Source organism: Xiphophorus maculatus, chromosome 3 (genome assembly GCF_002775205.1).
Source record: "Xiphophorus maculatus strain JP 163 A chromosome 3, X_maculatus-5.0-male, whole genome shotgun sequence".
In the NCBI taxonomy this organism is placed as follows: Eukaryota; Metazoa; Chordata; class Actinopteri; order Cyprinodontiformes; family Poeciliidae; genus Xiphophorus; species Xiphophorus maculatus.
Genome location: NC_036445.1, coordinates 18,729,821 through 18,750,680, shown reverse-complemented (window position 1 = coordinate 18,750,680; position 20,860 = coordinate 18,729,821). Strand labels below are relative to the sequence as shown.

At 38.7% G+C, this 20,860-nt stretch overlaps 2 protein-coding genes across 6 annotated transcripts; one reads left to right on the top strand and one right to left on the bottom strand.

Moving 5' to 3' along the window:
• Positions 1-1,950: 1,950 nt before the first annotated feature.
• Positions 1,951-14,772, top strand: khdc4 (KH domain containing 4, pre-mRNA splicing factor). 3 transcript variants are annotated; one of them, XR_002752537.1, is made up of 14 exons: positions 1,951-2,111; positions 2,439-2,625; positions 4,161-4,289; positions 4,370-4,449; positions 4,535-4,587; positions 4,679-4,857; positions 5,592-5,803; positions 7,807-7,867; positions 8,827-8,887; positions 9,116-9,447; positions 10,696-10,836; positions 11,174-11,255; positions 12,111-12,199; positions 14,019-14,029. XR_002752537.1 is itself a non-coding variant. In XM_005798817.3 (14 exons), exons 1-14 carry the CDS (start codon positions 2,083-2,085, stop codon positions 14,255-14,257), a joined length of 1,902 nt encoding a protein of 633 aa, XP_005798874.1. In that variant the 5' UTR covers positions 1,951-2,082; the 3' UTR covers positions 14,258-14,772. The 3 variants fall into 3 exon arrangements, 2 of the variants coding, with proteins under 2 accessions (XP_005798874.1, XP_023186563.1); XM_005798817.3 differs by having other exon boundaries at positions 11,146-11,255; positions 14,019-14,772; XM_023330795.1 differs by lacking the exon at positions 14,019-14,029 and having other exon boundaries at positions 12,111-12,204.
• An 82-nt stretch (positions 14,773-14,854) lies between these two features.
• LOC102224224 (NADH dehydrogenase [ubiquinone] flavoprotein 1, mitochondrial-like) lies at positions 14,855-19,171 on the bottom strand. Of its 3 annotated transcripts, XM_023330804.1 has the most exons (10): positions 18,946-19,171; positions 17,369-17,451; positions 17,101-17,271; positions 16,836-17,019; positions 16,336-16,525; positions 16,012-16,224; positions 15,775-15,941; positions 15,611-15,692; positions 15,132-15,277; positions 14,855-15,049 (listed from the first exon to the last, which is right to left on the bottom strand). In XM_023330804.1, the coding sequence occupies exons 1-10, from the start codon at positions 19,036-19,038 to the stop codon at positions 14,954-14,956; spliced, it is 1,425 nt and encodes a 474-aa protein (XP_023186572.1). In that variant the 5' UTR covers positions 19,039-19,171; the 3' UTR covers positions 14,855-14,953. The 3 variants fall into 3 exon arrangements, with proteins under 3 accessions (XP_023186572.1, XP_023186570.1, XP_023186571.1); XM_023330802.1 differs by having other exon boundaries at positions 16,836-17,271; XM_023330803.1 differs by having other exon boundaries at positions 14,968-15,277; positions 16,836-17,271.
• Between the last annotated feature and the right edge of the window lie 1,689 nt (positions 19,172-20,860).

The following is a 20,860-nucleotide window of genomic DNA, read 5'->3' as shown; positions in this document are numbered from 1 at the left end:
AGACAAACATTTTGTGACAATAAGCATTTAAAAATAATTTTAAGGATTTAAGAATTTTAATGTATTTTTAAGGACTTTTAAAGACATAAATGGTCTTTGTATCAAATTTGCTTTTGTCCTACTAGCTGTCTGTCTGTCTGTCTATAATATATATTTTTTGACTGTATGTGTTTGACCATGAAGACTGGCCAGTTGTCTGCACAAAAGCAGTAATTTAGGTAGATTTGTAACACAAGAAAAGAATTGGGACTAAATATTTAAAGAGCATCCAGATTAGTTTTTGCAAGCGGTATAGAGTGCCATGCATAATATTTCTCAAAGTTGATTATTTTTTCAGCTGGTGCAGTTCCTGCAGATTACTGCAAAACCAACCTACTTAATTTGTCATCACTGTTGCTGTTTTTTTATGTTGATGAGAATGAGCATCAGACCGAAAAAAATGTTCAACTGTTGTCATGTTTGTGCCTCTTTGTCATTTGTGGTGACTGTGGGAACTATCAAACACTGTTTCTACTCCTATAAGTAACACATTAGACTTTGTCATCTCACAGAGTCTAAAATAACTTTGGATCAACGTGTTTACAAATAAGGTTGACATGCAACTATGCAGTTACAAATCCCAAATAAATGATTGGCCTTCAAATGTCTGCACAGCATGTACAGTATGTTACTCAACAAGTTCTTCCACTCATTTGTCTGTGACTGAACTTGCAGCTCAGGTGGCCGAGTAACTGACCCAACCAGCTAACTGTTGTCCCAGACAGGAGGGACTCCTATAATCTCAATGGCTCATCGCTGCAGAAGACGCTCTAGTCATAAGCTGTGAGGAGTTTACACACTGAATGAACTAGTTCAGTTCAGCTGCAACTAATTAAAATGCCTGTCAATAAAATGTTAATTTGCTGTTGCATGAAGTTATTTTAAAAATATTATAGTACTTTAAGCACAGAACTGAAAGGAAAATTAATATTCGGTGAGTTGTGGCGGTAAAGTGCAGCCATTATTTAGAGAAGAAGCCTTATTATTCTAAGGCACATAACAGATACCCAGAGTCACTCCCCCCTATACAGTGCTCTCACTTTCCAGGGTACCTTGGACCTTTCTCTGAGCTCCTGGGTGGCCAGTAATCGCACACCAGCCCGGGTGACTTTGCATAAACAAGTAACCTGCGCAATTTTAAAATGTGCAAGCATGATGCTGCAGCCTGTGACCCTGAACTGGCTGCATGTTGGTGACAGCCGTCAGGAAGTGACTGCCAGCAACTGCATCTTGAATTTGCAATTTAATTCTGATTTTATTAAATAACTGCAAAGACAATGTTATAAAAATAGCTAAATTCTTAAAATGATGTAGCCAATTTCTGAGTACTCCTGTTTTACTTTACATCAAATGTAACAAGTTTCCATGCTTAATCAGATATAAGTGAAAATAATATTTAAAAATAATTTTTAGAATAAGGAAGCAGTTGATGATCACTTTTAAGTTCTGGCAAAAGTTTAACTCTGTTCTTAAAAACCAAATTCAAATTAAAAACCCTTAAAAGTCAACGATATGGTAAATATTTTAACAAACCCAATAAAAATACAAATCAAGTAGGAACAAGGCACTTAAAATGCAGTTAATTTTAAGTTTTAAGATTAAACTTCATTATAATTTAGGGAAAAAAAGCAAACTAAAGTTGCATGCATTTTGAAAGACATTTAAAGATGTAGCAAGTGGGAAAACTTAGCTTAATCCTGAAGCAAGTCCAACAACGAAATCCGTCCCTTTTTTTGTACTACAGACTTTTATTTCACCTCGCCACGTGTGATCCAAAAGCGATGAAAAGCGGGTCAGAAGTAGCAGCTGCAGTCGCAGCCTACTCGAACGTCGAGGACTTTTTGCTTGCGTTTGGCGCCATCTAGTGGAATTATTTGGGAACTGCGTTGATCTGGGACAACACCGGAGGCGGAAACTACGGAGGAAAGCAGCGGAGAGCAAGCAGCCACAGCCAGCTGAAGGAACCGTGCAGAGCCCGAAGGAGGTTCCAAGCATACATTTTTGTTTGCGTTGTGAGACTAATTAGGGTTTGACGTGACATTAATGTCCTTTTGTGGAACCCAAAACAGCGGGTAGGTGTAAAAGCTAACTGTTTATGTGAATTCCTGTGGAATATTACATGAAATTTAAATGCCTTCAGTTAGCCGCGGCTAGCCTGCTAATGTTAGCCTTCTTATGTAATCATGTCGGTGTTCTGTCTGACTTCTTCTATTGTGATTCACGTTGAATAACAATAAAACTAACACCGTTGTGATTTATTTAAAGGTAATCTTAGACCAGCTTTGACATCAATACTAATATCGATTTACCGTTTTAGTTGTTAGCAGGAGCTAATGCTAGCATAGGAAAGTTACAGCTGTTCCTTCAAATGATTTTCCCCCCCTTTTCTGCTTTCTCAGGCGCCGCAGCAAGTGGGACCAGCCCGACGCTGGGACTGGAGGCTCCGGCGGGATGAGGGAGGCTGAGGCTGCGCCTTGCGGGGCTCTGGATGCTGCAGCGGCGGTGGCTGCCAAGATCAACGCTATGCTGGTGGCCAAAGGGAAACTCAAACCGTCTCAAATTAGCTCCCCGCTATCATCTGACAAGGTAAAGAAGTACAAGCATGTTGGAAATTAACAAGTAAATTGCTTTAAAAAAACAAACAAACTTTGAGATGGTTTGTATTTCTGTTTACACTGAATTGCATTTATTTAAGATCATAGTAAACACTTGGCAACATTTGAGATAAGATTTTGAAATGCTGATTTTATAATGTAAACATTATCTCATAGCCTGGTAATTTGACGTTGGTAATGCTGATTAATATTTACTACTAAGTGTTTTAAAGTATGTAGTCTATGCTATCTACACATAACTTATACATTATCTGTGTCAAAGTTAAGGTTGATGTTGATGATTTGGGATTGTCAGAAAGTTAATAGAATCAGGGTTTCTATGCAAACCACAGAAGTATGGAAATAAAGCGTTGGAATATATATCTATATATTTAGCTCTTTAGATATAAATATTTTATTTGGTGACTTTATGTGTTTGAGAGTGAAGTCTGACCTGTTGTTTGCACAAATGCAGTAATTTGTAGATTTGTAACACAAGAAAAGAACTGGAAAATAATCTGTTTGCCCATTTATTACAGTAATCTATCCGTCCGTTTGTTTGTGCCCCCCTTTTAGTCCAGTCATCCATAAGGTGTCTTAGTTTATCCACCAATTCGTTCATACTCCCTTCTGTTCATTATCCATTCATTAGGCCTTCTATATACTATTTTATTTTCTTCTACATGCAAAGAATGACCACTGTAGAAGTATCATCAAATTCATGACAAACTTTTGTTCTAAAAATTCTGCCACTTTGAGTTTGTTAAAGTGTTATATGTGAATGAAGTTTTTAGATGCAGTTGTATGGTGCTGACAAAATTGTCTGGACTTAATTTTGAGGAAGCATCTTTGATGCTTATGCAGTAGATTGAGATGTTGTAAAAGCAGCATATTCTAAAGAAGCTGGTGATCTTTGCGTGGATGCACAAATATGTGCATGACTCCAGATGTAAAGCTACACATGGATAATTCATAAGTGGGGGACTTTGACTCATTTATCTGGTCAGCTGTACAAACATGACAGACATAATCAGGGTTGTAAGCCTGGCGGGCCACCAGGGTTTACTTGTGCCCCCATCAGGCTTAGCACTGCTTATTTATTTAAGTCTTTTTAAAATGCATTGCATTTTTTAAGACTTTATAGTTGGTGTTCAGGTGTTATTCTTCAAATCTTTCAATAAACATAATTATCAAGTGATATTTTCAAATTTCCTGTCAAATTTATACAGTTTTTAACTCAAAAACACGACGGGCCGCTGGATGAATGACTGCCCTAGCGCACAGCCACCAGGCGTAGCAAGTTTTTTGGGGGAAACCTTGTATATTCATGAATATTTGAAATGGAGGAACCAGTTTTATATATATTTATATAATAGAAAGTGCTTTAAGGCCAGAGATGCAGAGTTTCTGCCTACTTTCAGGTATTAGCAACTACTTTATCTAAAAATAGGTAAATTAATATAAATATTTTAAATATTTCTTAGAAATACAGTTTAATATTTTGCATTGTTATCCTTCCTTTGTCAGATTGTTGGCGCTGGGAAGCCTCCGGCCCCAACAAAAGCCAAAGATGACCTGGTGGTCGCTGAAGTCGAGATCAACGATGTCCCTCTATCCTGTCGAAATCTCCTCACACGCGGACAGACACAGGAAGAGGTCAGCAGCAAATCTTGCATGTTGAATGAAGTTGACTGTTCTCTGACATCTTTGGTACCAACCATGTGACTTGATTGCAGATCAGTAAAGTGAGCGGAGCTGCAGTTTCGACCAGAGGGCGGTACATGACAGCAGATGAAAAGAACAAAGCATTGTTAGGGTGAATAATTTAGTCATTTGTTTTCACCACTACTTAACACTTTCCATGCTTATTCATTCAGTGTGTTTCTGCACATTCCTCACAGGGACCGACCTTTGTATCTGCATGTTCAAGGACAGACAAGAGAGCTTGTCGACAGTCAGTACTCTACAAATATATTGTGGCCTATTTTGTGAATGTATGCCAGATTCAGGTGATAATTCAGATTTTTCCCCCCCTCATTTTTCAGGAGCAGTTAATAGAATCAAGGAAATCATTACTAACGGTGTCGTAAAAGCTGCAACGGCTTCATCAGCCGCTCCATCTTTCTCCCCCAGTGGAGCCTCAGTCACCATCTACCAACAACACAACCCACCTGCACCCTCGCTGCCCCCGGCGACGAACCACAAACCTCACTTTCAGTCAGGGGTGAGTTGGTTTATCAGTAGATGGCTGTGTTTTAGTTCAGCTTTGCAGCTGCTGGTCCGCCTGCTTGGTTATAAAATGTATGTATTTTCAAAATCAAACTCCTTTGTAGGTTTTTGGCAGAATAGGCAGGTAGGGAGTGAAGGGAGGTGGAGCCGGGCTGTTTTCATACGGGGACTTAAAATGCTTGAATTTCAATGAGGTGTTTTCAAGGTTTGGAAAGTGCTTGATTTCTGTGTAAAATCCTTGAAATGCTTGATATTCAAACTGCAGACCTTTGCAATAAAATGCAATCAAATGTTTGATTAAAAGCTTAAATTTAGAAAACATTTATCAGGTGTAAGTTCATACACCTAGTCAAGAGAGACATATACATTTTCTCTCATTGTCTGAAGATAAATCAAACTAAACTTTTCTTGTTTTAGGTCAGATAGCATCATCCAAATTATTTTTATTTGCCAAATGTCAGAAAACTTAGCGAGAACATTTTTGTTTAAGCATCTAATTTGAGTTGGAAGGTCGTTTACCTTGACACAGTTTTAGATTTTGTTAATGTAATCAATGAGTTATTAATCATCTTATGTTATATAGCTCAAACATTCCTGAGGTTGTGACGTCCTGTTACATTCATCTTCCATTTTTAAAAGTTCTGCAATTCTGAAAGAAGCAACTTATTGTAAACATTTGTTGTTCTTTTTTTAATTCCTTCTATGCCTTTCATTCTTTCTTGTTTTCAGATGCATTATGTTCAGGATAAGATCTTTGTGGGCCTGGAGCACGCCGTCCCTGGGTTTGTGGTCAAAGAGCGAGTGGAGGGCCCCGCCTGCTCCTATCTGCAGCACATTCAGGCCGAGACTGGGGCCAAAGTTTTCCTCCGAGGAAAAGGATCAGGCTGTTTAGAGCCCGCTTCTGGACGCGAGGCTTTTGAACCCATGTACATTTACATTAGGTGAGTCCCGCTGTCTGGATTGCAAAACGTTTAGTAAAATAACATTAAACTCTCAATTATCTCACTCTAATGTAGGGACATGTCGGCTCTTGGTATCAAGCTATACCTAAGTTAAGAAAAGAAAAAAAGCTGAACTAATAATTATCTGTCAATAAATCTGTCAAAATGTTAAATGATTTGTTAATGATTTTAATCCCCCTTGCTTTCTGCAGCATCACCTTCTGCTCTGAATTTATTAAGATGCCTGCATTATCACGTAAACGCCCACATAATAAAATGACTACAGATGTAAATGTGACACGTCAAAAATGTAAAAGATTAGATCTCCTAACCCCCCTCATGAGAGTCTCATATGAATAATACTTTTTAATGAATAATAACTTTAGAAAGGAGAGAAAGATTAAATTAGTCTGAATTATTTATGTATTTATGTTAATCTTTGGCCTTTATGTTGTGAGTCGGGTGTCTGTGTCTTGGTTTAAGCCTCATCCTCTTTGTATTCCAGCTCTTCTTTCTGTCTGGATTTTTATCTTAGTGACACCCCAAGATCATCACTGGCCCCCATTTATCTGTCTTTCAGGACTTTCTGGATCAATGCTCGGCAGTCTAAAGGAGGCATTTTTATTCTTATATAAACATGAATAATGCAGGACTAATACTTTGACTATAATGCACTAAATTGAAACCTCCTGAAGGGTTAAACACAGTGGCTCTGATGCACATAAATTAATTTTGTTATTAAGTCAAACTTAGAGTAGTTTCTGTTTCTTCCTGATTTGGCAGCAGCTGATTTTTGTTTGCGTTTGTTCTTCCTCTGAACAATCTCTCTGAAGTCCATGAAGCTGCTCTGCCTCTGTCGTCATCAATACTGTTTTCTTTTTCTTGCAGCACAGAGCTCATTTGTATTTTATTATGTGTGCGTCTGTAGTTGTTTGTTCTGCCTTGCAAAGTAAAAATAGAGCTTTGCTGTCTCCACAAGCCACTCAGCCTGGATGTGCTTCAATCATAGTGTGTTTGACACAGCTGATAGAAATACAGAGACCTGGCAAGGAAAGTTGCATCATGGAAACAGATTTAAATCCTAAAGGATTCAGCCTGGTGTAATAAAAAACCTGGAGCTCTGGTCAGCTTTGCTCACAAATCGGCAACACACCTGCGACAATAGCATGATAATTCAGACTGTTTTAGATGATACTGTTGTAGCATAGATACCCTGCATGAATATATCATTTTTGAAGTTCAGCACACTTCAAAAGCGATTATCGTAAAGGTTTGTAGAAAGTTCTGTCTCAGTTCATCTGCTGTAAAAAAAAATATTCATCACTACTTCAGACAAAAAAAACTTAGTTTTGACAGTCCTGTGGAGCAATCTAAGAAATCTAAGAAGTTAAAAACAAGTGAAACAAGTTTAAAAAACAAATTATTCAGAATATTTGGAAATAACATTTCTGTTGGTTAATAAGGAACTAATGTGGCAGATCAGTCGCCTACTCAGGTTGGTTTCTCCTGTAACCTGTACAGTCAAAAACATCTTTTCAAAAGTCTTCATTGCTCAGCTAAATCTACATTTATTCCAACAACACTGTTTTTAATATTGCAGTTACCACAGAGAGTTTTAATGTTAATTTCATTTTAAAATGAAAATATTATCACCATAATCAATAAGAGTAATAATCTTTTCATTCCTAAGCATCATGCCAACTGCAGGCTCTACGTCTAATGAACCATTTATTTATTATCATCTACTACTAAATTTAGAAGATGATTTGTGTGGATCTTTGTTACAAGACCTAATTATATCTAATAATGTGTACATGTATTTTATCTTTAAATAAAAGCAGTTAGTCAGCGTTATATGTTACATTTTTATTTTAAGCTTAATGTTTATTTAGTATTTTATTCGCAGGTTTATGATGCTTTGAGAACCTTCCTGTCCGTGTCTTCACTGTTGATTTATCCATCCGTTTAGCAGTAAAATTAAATGTCGACGTTTTCCTCCACAGTCATCCTAAACCAGAAGGACTGGCTGCAGCAAAAACCCTGTGTGAGAATCTCCTTCTGACGGTGAGTACAGTAATTACTGACACTGTCAAATGTTGTTTTGTACGTTACATTTACACCTTGCATTTCCCAAGTAATTATGATTCATTAAGTACTAAGTCCTTTGCTTTACCTTGTTTTTAGTGATAATAAAATCTTAATTAGAGGGTTGTTTATTGGGTGAATTCATTGAATTAAGAGGATCGTCCGGTTACATGAATGTACCAGAATGTTTTGAATGGATGGGTCTAGTTTTTCAAGTTTTACAGTCAAAAACTGGTAAAGGATTACAAATAAATCCTAAAATTACCTTAAAGTGAATTTTCACAAACTGATAAGGGAACAATTCCCTGAATTCTGACGTTTCTTACGATCATCGTGTGTAACGCCCCGTTCTAGTTTGTGACATCGAAAAGTCAAGTTTACACTTTTACGTAAAAGTGGGGCTTAAAGATCATAGAGGTGTATTTCCTAAATTGAACATTTGTTCTTACCTCTGTGTAGGAGGCGTCGCCAAGCCAAATATGACACGAAAGTTCTCCGAAGCGAAATTTCTAACATGACAATCATTACCCGGCAGACCTAGTTAAGAGCTATAAGCAATAAAAACACATTGCTAAGCGTTACTTCTGTGGATTTATCAAATATCAACCTCAGTTTACCTCTGACTAGCCACACTGACATTTCAAACACTGTTTTAAACTATTATTTGTGGCTACTGTTGGAGGGTTTCTTACAAAGTTTAAAAAAAAAAAAAAAAAAAAGGCCTTGTGGCTTCTGCAGATCTTCCACTGAGATAATAATTTGCACACATCATTTACAGAAGCATTTTCTTTCCTCTGCCTGAAACCACAGGTATTTTCTGCAAACACAGCCTTCTGCAAAGCGCAACATGAATGTAGAGGTTTAGAGGAAGTGTGAGTTGCTGCTATGTTCTCTTAAATGCCAGTTGGTTGAATCTAAAAGTTATTTTTTCCTTGCAGGTTCATGCAGAGTATTCCCGCTACCTTAGTCAAATGAACACAATAATGCCAACGCAACAAGGTACTCTAGCTTTTCTGCGCACCGTAAAGTCCTAACTCAAATTTGGAGTATTTTACTTTCATTTCGTTAAAGTTATTTGTATTGGTCTGCTGTAAATGTCAGTTCAACTCAGTATTTATTTAGTGAAGCCCATTTACTGTTTGCTTATGAATCTAACACCTGTAGCATGCTCAGTGCATCATGTCAAAGCTGTTGACTCGGTGTGTTCCTCTCCTCTTCCTCCACTAGGGTTTTCACAGCCTCCGGTAGTGAACGGGATTCCCCCTCAGCCGCCTTACTATCCTCCAGCTGGATTCCAGCCGAGCTACAGCGTGCCTGGCCCACCGCCCCAGCCCCAACCTGTCCCACCTACCTACACGGTCCCACCCCCTGCACCTCCAGTCATGCAGTCATCCAGTCATGGTGTGCCTTCTCAGTACCCCATACGGCCAAGCTCCGCCCCTCTTCCTGCGCCAATTCCTGCTCCTATTGCTGTGTCCATCCCTGCTCCCACTCTGGCGCCTGTCCCTGCTCCCATTCTGGCTCCAATTCCCACTTCAGCTCCAGACTCTCTGCATCAGGTAGGAGCACATTTAAACTGCAGCTTGAAAAAGTCACAGCTCTCTTCGGTCTCTTTCAAACCAGCAGAGAGTCCATGTACTAGGGATGCAAACAATTAATGACTAATTGTCAATGAATGATTTATTACATTAAAATTTGTTCCAATCAATTAACCTCTTAGACCTTCTTTTAGTGTTGTAATTTGGCCTCCATCCATCTGAGGGCACTGCTGGCCATCCTGAAGCGAAGTCAGTTTATACCGAAACAAAGGTGGTAGAGGGATTCTGTAAAGGAAAAGAGAAACGGTCCAACCAGAGATGCAAAACGCACTTTATGCGTTTCTGTTTTGAAATTTAAACACTTTACAAACTCCTTAAGCTTCACCTTATTAGTGATCATTCAGCTGAGCTGCATGACGGAGCAGCAGAAACATGAAGGCGAAGATGTGGCAACACAAAAATGGAGAGCAACACAGAAAAATTGTAACATGTTAGAAAAAAATTTGATGCCAATAAAAACGATTGATTTTGAGTTCCGTCGGGAATTAGTGCTCTTTATGGAGCAAAGTTTTAACATTTCTCAAGAGCAATCACAGACTACTGCTGTATGAACATCTCTCTGTTCATGGGGACTGAATTGTTTCACACATTTTATTCTTTTCATCTTTCATTTTACAGCAACTTAAGAGGTTTCTTTTTTGTTATTTTTGATAAATATGTCCATGTTTAATAACATGAGAAAACCATAATTTCCTGTTTAAGTGAAGCAAAACTGATAATTTTTTTTATGTTAAGGGAAATTTAGTCCTTTATGTTATGGAAAGATGGTCGACCCTTTTGATACAAGAGAAAACTTAAGTTTTTAAGAAAATGGCTGCTTATCAATTAATTGTTAGTCAATCAATAGGATTAATCAACTTGTATCTCTACCATACACACTTTGCCGGTGTTTGGAGGTGTGTAGACTATTTCTGATCATTTAAATAAGAAATTATGTTCTTGATGAATCATTGATTTGATACAACTCATCATTGTTAGATGTCTTAATGCTACAGTGTTATGAGGGTTTCTTTAAAGGTCATAAAAGGTTGTAAACACCTCATCCAACATCTACAGCTTTATCACAATCATCAGTTCTAATCGTCTTAAATTGGACTTACTGAAACCAGATCAATTAACTGGTCTGAAGTGGAAAGACTGTAATTTGATTTAAGTAGGACTGGTTTGTTGTCGTTTTTGTCAGTGGGTTTGTTTTCCTCCTCTCTGCAGACTCTTCCTCCTCTGCATTTCGCTCCCCCTGCGGCGCCTCCCAAGCTGCCACTCCAAGCCGCCCCGATCAACCCGCCTCAGAAGAGACGCTTCACAGAGGAAGTACCGGACGAGAGGGACAGCGGCCTGCTCGGGTATCAGGTAACGACGTCTCATCGTTTTTAACACTTCTCCCTTGCTCCTCTTTCCATCTGTAAAATCTCTCACTTTATTCTTTCTTCCTTTTAATGCTTTAATGTAGCTTTGATATAAATGGTACAGCATGCTGTTTACTTCATTTCCAGTGTTATTCATCAATTTCTACTGTATGGATTTTCAGACAAAGGTATCAGTTCAAATAAAACCAATAATCAGGCTCTGGGAAATCTCCTGATAGGTGAAGTAATGAAGTGTCAGGACAGGGCTTAGTGGATGTCTGCTAATCGTGACTGTGTGTTTTTCTGCTCATAGCATGGACCCATTCATATGACTAATTTAGGTGCAGGCTTCTCAGTGGGCAGCGCAGAGACTTCAGGACCCACACAGCAGAGTTCCTCTGGCCCGGCGAGTGAGAGGGACAGGTACTCCTTACTTATTATGTTTTAGTGTGTACACATTCAGAAGTCTGATTTTTCTAAAATAAACAATAAATAAATGAAAGAAGAAATAAATAATTCAATATCTAAGTAAAATTTGAAATAAATTAATATACAGCTCTGGAACCAACTACTCTGAACCAGATCAGAGTCGCCTATGTCACCACCTTGAAAACCTGGTTATTCCACCAAACATTGATTTCTGAACTCTTCCTGAGTTAAAACATTAGGGTTGTTGTTTCTAAATGAATATTAATTTGTTTTCTTTGGATCATATGAGGTCTGACAGCATTGCATCTTTTTTGTTAATTTGACCATTTCTCATTTTCTGTAAATAAATTATTATTTTTTGCATAAAATAAAAGAACAATGTTCATTTTACTCAAACATATAAATATAAAAAGTAAAATCAAAGAAATTGATCATTTTACGTAATATCTGAATTTTTTCCAGAGGTGTAGATGGTGTAATCATTTTTTAAATGTATTTATTATCACACTTATTCAATAATTCATTTATTTTAACTTTTTTTCCAACGAGTGCATTGTTAAGTGGCAGGCGTTTCTAGATTACTAATTGTTCCGTTCAACCAATCAGGTCCCAAGAAACTTTCTGGCTTCCTGGCATAAATAAATATGGAAATTAATAACATTATTTATTTACTTCCAAATATATTTATTTTCAAATGTGTTTAATGATATATCTATCTATTTTCTATTTTATTTTCCAATTAATTAATTTTTTTGTGTGAATTTTGGCAGGATCAGTCCTCCATATGCACACGGCAAAGAGTGGAAATTATTAACGCCATCTTGTTTTTTTGGGGTTTTTTTTCCCTAGTCGGCACATGATGCCTCCACCAACATCCCTGCGTGTGAACGGAGTGAGACACCAGATGGAGGACAGGAGACTACACCAAGCCTTTGTGGGTAAGAATGTTATCCTGTGGATTGACAAGTCCCTGCCCAAATCCAGGACTCGGACTGTACTACTTTATAAGATCGGTCCCATTTTTTTCTCCTCCATTATATAGAGGTAAAAAGGAGAATGATGTAACCTTTCCTAAAACTCCTGTGTCCAAATTTTTGTGGTTTTACTGGAGATTGATGAGCTGATGGGTCACAGAAACCAAACAAATCCATGTTGTTGCTAAATTGTTAAAGGTTTTAGCTCATTCAGCCTGAAACCAGCTGTTCCTTTAAGGATTTTGCTGATTTGACTCAAAATCTCCAGATATGTTGTTGCGGCTCAACATATCTTCTGAGTAGAGATGCACCAATCAGGATTTTGAAGCCTAAATCCAACCTATGTAGCTGACTTTAGCCTATCTTTGATTTTTATTTAAGAATTATAAGAAGAAAATATCTTATTTATTTCCTTTTAGCCTTTCTCTGTGTATGAGAGAAGCTGCTGTAAACACAACAGTTTTCCTGTTATCTTAAAACTAAGATAAAATGATTGCAGTAGGGATAAATTGTCATTTAAACCCATTAGTGAGATAAGATGAGATTTCCAAGACAGTTTCAAACCTCAAAAGGTTCGAATGAAAAGCTTTTAGCCTTTCTGTTATCTGCTGAAGTCTCTCGCTCTCCTGCCACCTGAACGATGTCACACATTATAGGAAATAATGGCTTCTTATTGTGCTTCGTCTGACAGCTACACCAGCTAACTTTGAGTATTATTGATTCAGTAAAAGTGCCAGATTAGCCTCACAGCACTCAAGTGTGGTGCGTTCACTGACTACTAAAAAGATCAGCATTTTGGGTTCAAATGAATCCTTTAAAACCTGGTTTAAAAAAAAATCAGTCGAACAAAATCCTTTAATTTTTTAGAAACGGAGTCGTTTATTAGATGGTTTTGAGAAAATATGCATCGATACGTGTTACATTAACACATTAATAAATAATTTATTGACAATTTGTAATAAATATTCATGTCAAATTAAGAATAAAATCTTTCAGTATATTAAAACCTAAATTAAGCTATGAATATATTGCAGTCTTTACTTTGTGCAAATTAAATCATAGGGTCCACTATAAAACATTATATGCATTGCTCTGTAAAATATAGACACATTTTTATGACAGTTATTATTTGCTGTTTTTTGTTAAAAGATAAGTTTATAAAATTAATCTGCTTTTTTACCTTTGACTTTCTGTAAGCATTCAAGTAAAAGGAGTTTGTACTCCAGAGAAACTAACAAAAACTGGACTTTTCAGTAAAACTGTCACTAGTGTACACGCAGAGGGGTTGAATATGGCGAAGGGCTTGATTCACCAACTTTATTTGAGGACTATAGAGGACTCAGAAACACAGCTCAGTAATGAGAAACGCTCTACTTTTAAGCATTTGTGAGTCATTTATTTAAAACTGTAATGCAACCGTAATGTTGCATTCTGATGGCATCATCAGTCTGGACTGTTTGTAGTTTTTCTTCTGTCCTTGCTAATAAGAACCTCTCCTGTTTTTGTGTTCTTCTCTTTTTCTCTGTGTTTTTCTTCTCTTCCATGTGTCTCTGTGGCGATGCTGGACGCTGATTGGGGGTCCTCTGGTGCCGTCCCGCTACTCGAACGGACGGGGTGCCCCCATCCTCTGCTCTTCTGACATAAACATTAACTTGTCTATTGTTTCTCCAAAATGTGTTTGAAATGATTAACTCGCCACTTTTGAAATCTGTTGTTGTTTTCTCCTCTCTCCTCCACGTCGCGCTGCTTGTGTCTCTTGTTGTTGCTCTCCTCCTTCCTGCAGAGCCGCCAGTGAAAAGACTAAGATCCGGTTTAGTTGCGTACTCCGGCGACTCCTCTGATGAAGAGGAAGACCACCCTTCGTCCAAAGCTTCGTGGCTTGGTAACCATGGGGCAGGTAACCACCCACCCACCTCTACTGCTTCAAGCTGGGCTCAGGGCTACCGCGGCCCTCCGCCTCTGCCGACTCGTGCCAAAACGCAGCCACAGCAGCAGTCCATTCCTTTCTGGATGGCGCCATGAAGCTGAAATGTCTCTCAGTGCTTTCTTCAATCCTACAGGACCTCATTTTTTCTCACCACTTATCTCTCTGATGATGGAGGACAGCTTCTTGACAGCTGTGTCTCTATTTTGAACAATTAATTCAGCTCTTGGAAACAAGTGGACGTACTAATGTTTTGCATACATTATAGGTTGAAGATGAACATTTGCACGACTTCCTTTTCTTTTTGGATGTATAGAGGCTCAGATGAGCGGCGGTCTGCCTCACATTTTACTTTGAATTCAATCAGAACAGCAGCAGATTTAAAAAAAAAAATGGTCTAAAGCTATTAAAAAAATATCAGTTTGATGTTATACATCAATGACCATTTTATTTTAGAGTAGTTTTTCCTACTGTTTGGCCCTTTTTTGTGTCTCTCCCTGTTTGTTTGTTGGTTTTCTTTCCTAATTCCTCTTTTGTACAGGTCATACAGGAGTTACATGTGGTACACCTACAAAATTTCATCCTTTTATGAAATAAACCTAATTTATTGGGGTGATTGAGTCTGTGTTTATTGGATTCCAATTAAGCTCATTGCAGACAGATAAGGAATTAAATGCCATATGTTTCAGAAAATGGCTGAATTCAATAGTTTCCTAAAACCTTTAGCTTCAAAAATCATTTATAACTTGGATGTTTTATTATTGTGTTGGATAAAATGCAGGAAACGTCCCAGTTCAGATCATCTCAATCTTCTGCTTCCTTGGAGGATTTTTCTCTTTATGCTGAGCAATGCGGTTTTCCATGTCAGTCCGAAAGTGGCGTATTAGACCCTAAAGACGTGGGGGTTCAATAAAAAAAAGGTTAATTTGTCCCATGTTGAATTTATTTAATCGTAAGCACTCGATGCGTCACCTGAACAGGCCAAGCCGCTCCGTCTCCCAGGGCACAAATAGTGTGACCCTCGATCTGTTTGCTGAGCTCCCAGATCATGTCGATTTCTGACACGGCTGCGTCTCCTCGCACAAACCGCCACATCATTTTATCCATCCAGTCCACTCCTGAAGGAGGGCAGTGAAAGCAAATCACTGAGAGGTAACCCAATATTAGAAATGAAAGCTTTACACAAATCAAAATATAACATGATGTTTTGCATTGTTCTGTTCCTGCATAAGTTGTTCCTTGAAAGAGATTCACTACACACATTGGAGTTTCCCAAGCCTAGTTTTGAGTAGAAGTCACTGGATGTTTGTCTTATTAAGAATAAAATTAAACTGAAAGCAAAAAGAAAAAGATGAATATTTTGTGCTTTTCATTTTGAGAAAATTATAATCTTTAGCACTCCTGCGATGAGAACATGACAATAAACGCAGCATCAAGTTGCAGTTTCTTACCTTCCCTGCAGGGGGTGCACTGGCCACAGCTCTCGTGCTTATAAAACTCAACCAAACGTGCAATGGCTCTAATCACATCTGTCTGCAAGGAGTGAAAAGAAACAAATCAGAGTCTCTGTTAGCACTAACAGTGTGGTCAGTGTGAGATCATTTAGTCCGTTTACTGATTTGTCCATGACTATAACCGCTGCAGTTCCCAGAGCCGTCTGCGCGCGGACCAGGTCATCAAAATCCATCAGAACGTCGCTACACACATGCTGAGGGATGATGGGAGTGGAGGAGCCTCCTGGGATCACTCCTAATAGATTGCCCCAGCCTCCCCTCACTCCTCCTGCATCAAGCACAAAATCATTTTGAAGCTCAGTAAAGCAGACATTGACAGATCTGAACTGAACACACACCTGCATGTCTCTCGATGAGCTCTCTCAAAGGAATCGACATCTCTTCCTCCACGGTGCATGGGAAGTTCACGTGACCCGAGATGTTGAACAGCTTCGTCCCAGAGTTCCTCTCCCTCCCAAAGCTGGCAAACCAAGCTCCGCCACGGCGACAGATAGCAGGCGCCACAGCAACGGTCTCCACGTTGGCCACTGTTGTTGGGCATCCAAAGACGCCTTAATGTGAAACACAGAGATGTAGCAGCTACAGTTTTATAATTTTACCCAGTTTGCTGTTTCTTCAGTCATTAATGGAAGTGATTAGAGGCTGTGGATCATTTACCTCACCTATATCTGCAGGGAAAGGTGGCTTTAGACGAGGTTTGCCTTGCTTGCCCTCAAGAGACTCAATGAGTGCCGTCTCCTCTCCGCAGATGTAAGCGCCGGCCCCGCGCATCACAAACACATCAAAGTTATACCCTGAACCACAGGCATTCTTCCCAATCAGCCTGGCCTTGTATGCCTCATTAATAGCCACCTTTTTAAAAGGAAAAGAAAGGTAACACTGTAACCTTTTTTGAAAATGTAAGGGCTGACTAAGAGGGCACAGGTTTTGAATTTTGCTCTAGTGGATCAATGCAAAGTTTAAGTAGAGGCTCACAATGCAAAAAGAAGAAACAGGAGCAAGAGACAGAGTAACCAACCCACCAGCGTGTTGGTGTTTAAATGCCATTTCTAAAAAATTGCCTCCTGCATTCTTCTTTTCGCATTTGGTTATGATTCTGTAGTGAAAATATGAACAGTTGTAATTTTTCCAAGTTTTTTTAATCAAGTGTTTGTATTCCTACCTGCAGATTTGATGACTCATTGTAAAACTCTCCTCTGATATAGATGTACGCCGCCCGAGCCCCCATGGCTCTTCCAGCAACGAGGCATCCCTCAATGAGCTTATGGGGGTCGTGACGCAGGATCTCTCGGTCTTTACACGTCCCAGGTTCCCCCTCATCCGCATTCACTACCAGGTACTTGGGCCTGGACAGGGGAAAGAAGGAAATGCACTTGAATGTTGAGGTGGGCATTAAGGTTGTATGTGGTGAAAGATGTCCTTTATACCTGCCATCACTGGGTTTGTTCATGAAACTCCACTTCATCCCAGTGGGGAATCCTGCACCCCCTCTGCCTCTGAGGCCTGAGATCTTCACCTCGTTTAGGATCCATTCGGGTCCTTTCAGGACGATCTCTTTGGTCTTATACCAGTCTCCTCTTTCGAGCGCTCCTTTGAGTCTAAAACGAATAAAAACAAATTGAAATCAACATATTTTCTACTGTGTTTTGGTTCTTTATACGACTGAGGATGAGCTGAGCATGAATGTTTGCTAACCTCCAGTCATGCCGGCCATAAAGGTTAGTAAAGATCCGGTCCTGATCACTCAGAGGACCAAACTTTGCCTTTTTGGGTTTCATCTGTGAAAGAGATAGAAAGACAGCTACCAATGTCTAAGCTACAAGAACTGTATGTACTCATGTCATTTTATAAAATAAACTTTAACCTTCACCACTCCAAGCGACAATTGGAGCAGAATGGATGACTTAAAAGGAAATTGTGCTTGAAGCCGCTTTTTTGGTAAAGGAAACATAAACTGGCATCAAAATATCTTTATAGCTAAGGATATTGTTGCTGGCAACACTGCACCAAAATTAATTTATTGAATCATCAAGAACTTCATGCAGAGGTTCAACTGCTATGAGAAACATTTAGTGTCCCAAAAAGTCCAGCAGGGTGACTTTTAAAAACAAGATGACGGGATCACATTGCCACCAGAGCTTGCTGAACGTGTTTCTGCTCTCCAGCCTCGAGAAATAAGCCTCTACTGTCCAAGAAAAACTTCAAAACCAGTCTGACACTCAGCAGGAAGGGCCAGCATTGGTCTGCAGAGAGCCGGTCATAAGGTCCAAGTGTTAACTTTGTGGCTCAACAGAACATTTACATTTTGGGCCGGTTGTCAGGTTATCTTCTAGACCCCATGTCATCAAGGAGCTGGAATTAATCTTTAACAAGCAAGTGAGACAAAAGCAAACAAAACTGTAACAATCTTCAAGCACTGAGACAAGAATAACGGGTCACTACCAGTCATTATTTTTGCCTTGAATGTGCTCCAGTAAAAGCCAGAGCAAAAGAAAAAGAAAGCTGCTGCTGCTTCTGCCATTACTGTGAGGTTTTCAGACCTTTTCTCCCACAAAGTACAGCTGGACTGATGCTTTGTGTTTTTTCCAAATGCCGATCAATGGCTGCAGAAAGACGCTTACCCTGAGTGCGAGTCCGTTAGGTTTCTTCTTCCTTTCCATGACCAACAGGCAATGTTTGCAGCAGTCAACGCCTCAGTGTAAACGTATCGGGCTTTCTTAAATATTATTTGACCTCTTGGCATCATGATCTTAATTAGACCATGTTGCATTAAATCTAGCATCTGGTTGAACGTTGTGACTATTGAAGTAATTTAGCTATGCATGGATTGAATTTGATTGTGGCACAATGGGAGATTGACTGAAACTAAACCTTTACTTATAAAAATAACCATAAATAAACTGATTATTTTTTCGCTGTATGCTTTAATATAGATTAACAGTGGAAATTGCTGCTGTTAGCCCATAAGCTGCAGTCATTCACCTTATTTGAACCTTGTTTAAAAATATTCAACTGGTTTGTACAGTGGCACTTTACCAAGTTAACTGTTTAGCAGGCTTATGCTTTTTTATGTAACATGTATAGATTTTTGTTCGCACCAGTTGCAAATAAACTGACCAAAGGTTTATTTTAAAAAAAAAAATAATAAAAATATTTTCATTAACATGTTTAGTAACTGTTTTCTGAAATGTACAACAGCAACATTTTTGCTTTATATTAACCTTTTCGATTTTGTGTTGATTTCGTATTGCTTTCTAAAAAAAAGACCCTACCTGCGCATGCGCCGCTGAGCTGTACGCGAGCTTCTGAGCGACCTGTCGCGCCGCAGCGCCCCGCAACATCCGCGGAGGCAGCGGCAGCAGCATCCTGCGGGGAGACGACCGCTTCCAGATCACTCCAACCTGTTGAAGCTCCGACTCCTGTTCCTCTTAGGCTTCCAGGTCTCTCCTCATGCGGTCAAATCCACTTTTAAACCTGCTGCGGCTGAAGAAGCGGAGCTCCGGGCCTCCTGGTCCAGATTAATTAAACTAAGAAGATTAGGAAACCATCTACGTCACATCCTGTTCTAAGTCAGCATTCAGGCAGCAGCAGATGTATAAGTTTGAATAAGGCACTTAAATTGTAGCCCATGCAACTAAAGGCTCATTAACGAGATTGTGCTTTTCAGGAACAATGAAATGTAAAAATATATGCGGCTCACTTAATCCTATTTTCAAAAACAACTTATATAATATCACTTTTACTTTTTAGAGAAGAACAGATGTTACTGATTTTCACTTTTCCAAAGGCTAGCATCATAAAAACCAATTTCCATATTCATACTCCTCAAAATGTTTTGCATTTTACTCTACAGTCACAAATGTCAATGTATTTCATTTTGGTTTTATGTGGCAACACCGTAAAGTAGTTCATTATAGTGAAACTGGTGGGAAATGACGACACATTTCACATTTTATACAGGCTTTTTGCAAAAATAGAGGCAGACAGATGTTTAAGAGCATCTGTGAATATAAATGATCACAGATTCTCAACTACTTTTAGTTCTTAAAAGTAAAATTTTTAATGTTTATAGGTCACGTGTCAGCTGGACGGCAAATCTCCACCTTAGTCCCAAATCTTTTTCAGACTCTAATATGTTTTCTTTCAGGATTGGCCTGAATTTAGTTTCATCAAGCTCACTTTTGTTTCTTTTTTTTCTTTTTTTTGCTGCTGAAGGAAAAGCATCCCCACATTCTGCTGCCGCCACCACCATGTTTCACTATGTGAGTGGTGCTCTCAAGGCGATAGTTTTTCAAAACATATTGTGTTTTACAGGTGAGCCAGAAAGTTTAACATTTGTCCCAACTAACCAGTGTAACCTTCTTCCACATGTTTGTTGTGTTCAGTATATGGAAAGTGGCAAACTGCAAACGCATTTTAATCAATAGCTTTTATTCATAAAAGCTACTGACTGACTGATCATTCTGACATATTCTCAATTTATAGGGTAAAAATTGCCTTAAAGAAATGTTCTCTCTCATTATTCTGGCATTTAGCAAGCAGGAAAACATTTGGTATTCCTGGCCGATTTAAAACAGGAAAAGTTTATTCTGATTTCACATCAGACAATGTGAACAAAATGATGTCTATTTTTATATAGTGCATGTAAACCCCGGGTTTCAACTATAATATCGGCCCAACTTTGGAGATTTTGTGAAGTCACATCTTTACAGTGTGGGTTCCTTTTCACGTGCTCCCATTTTGAATAGAGACTGTATACTGGAATCAGTGATGTGTAGCGTTCAGCTGCATCTTAACTGGATACACTGTTTTTGCATGACATTATCTTATTTTATTTTTTTATGTTAATAAAAATAAAATAAGCTGTCTGGGAATACAGTTCCAGCAGTCGAGTTCCCTCAAACGATCAGATAATTAGTCAAATTAGTCAGACAGTAGGTGATGCCATTTTCACTTTCAAGCATCCAGCAACCGGAAGTGAGCTTAGCATAGTGAGATTCTGAAATGTTATTGGGAAATCACTCTGACATTTGAGTTCCTATTGCATCAGATCTGTAACAGTGGTGAGGTGAACATAGTATGTGTGAGCTGCTGCGCTTATGCAAATGAATTTTTATTAACACCCAGAAATAACTTTAATTTAGCAAGTGACATATGTGTGTATGCCACTGTGTGAAATCATAGAAA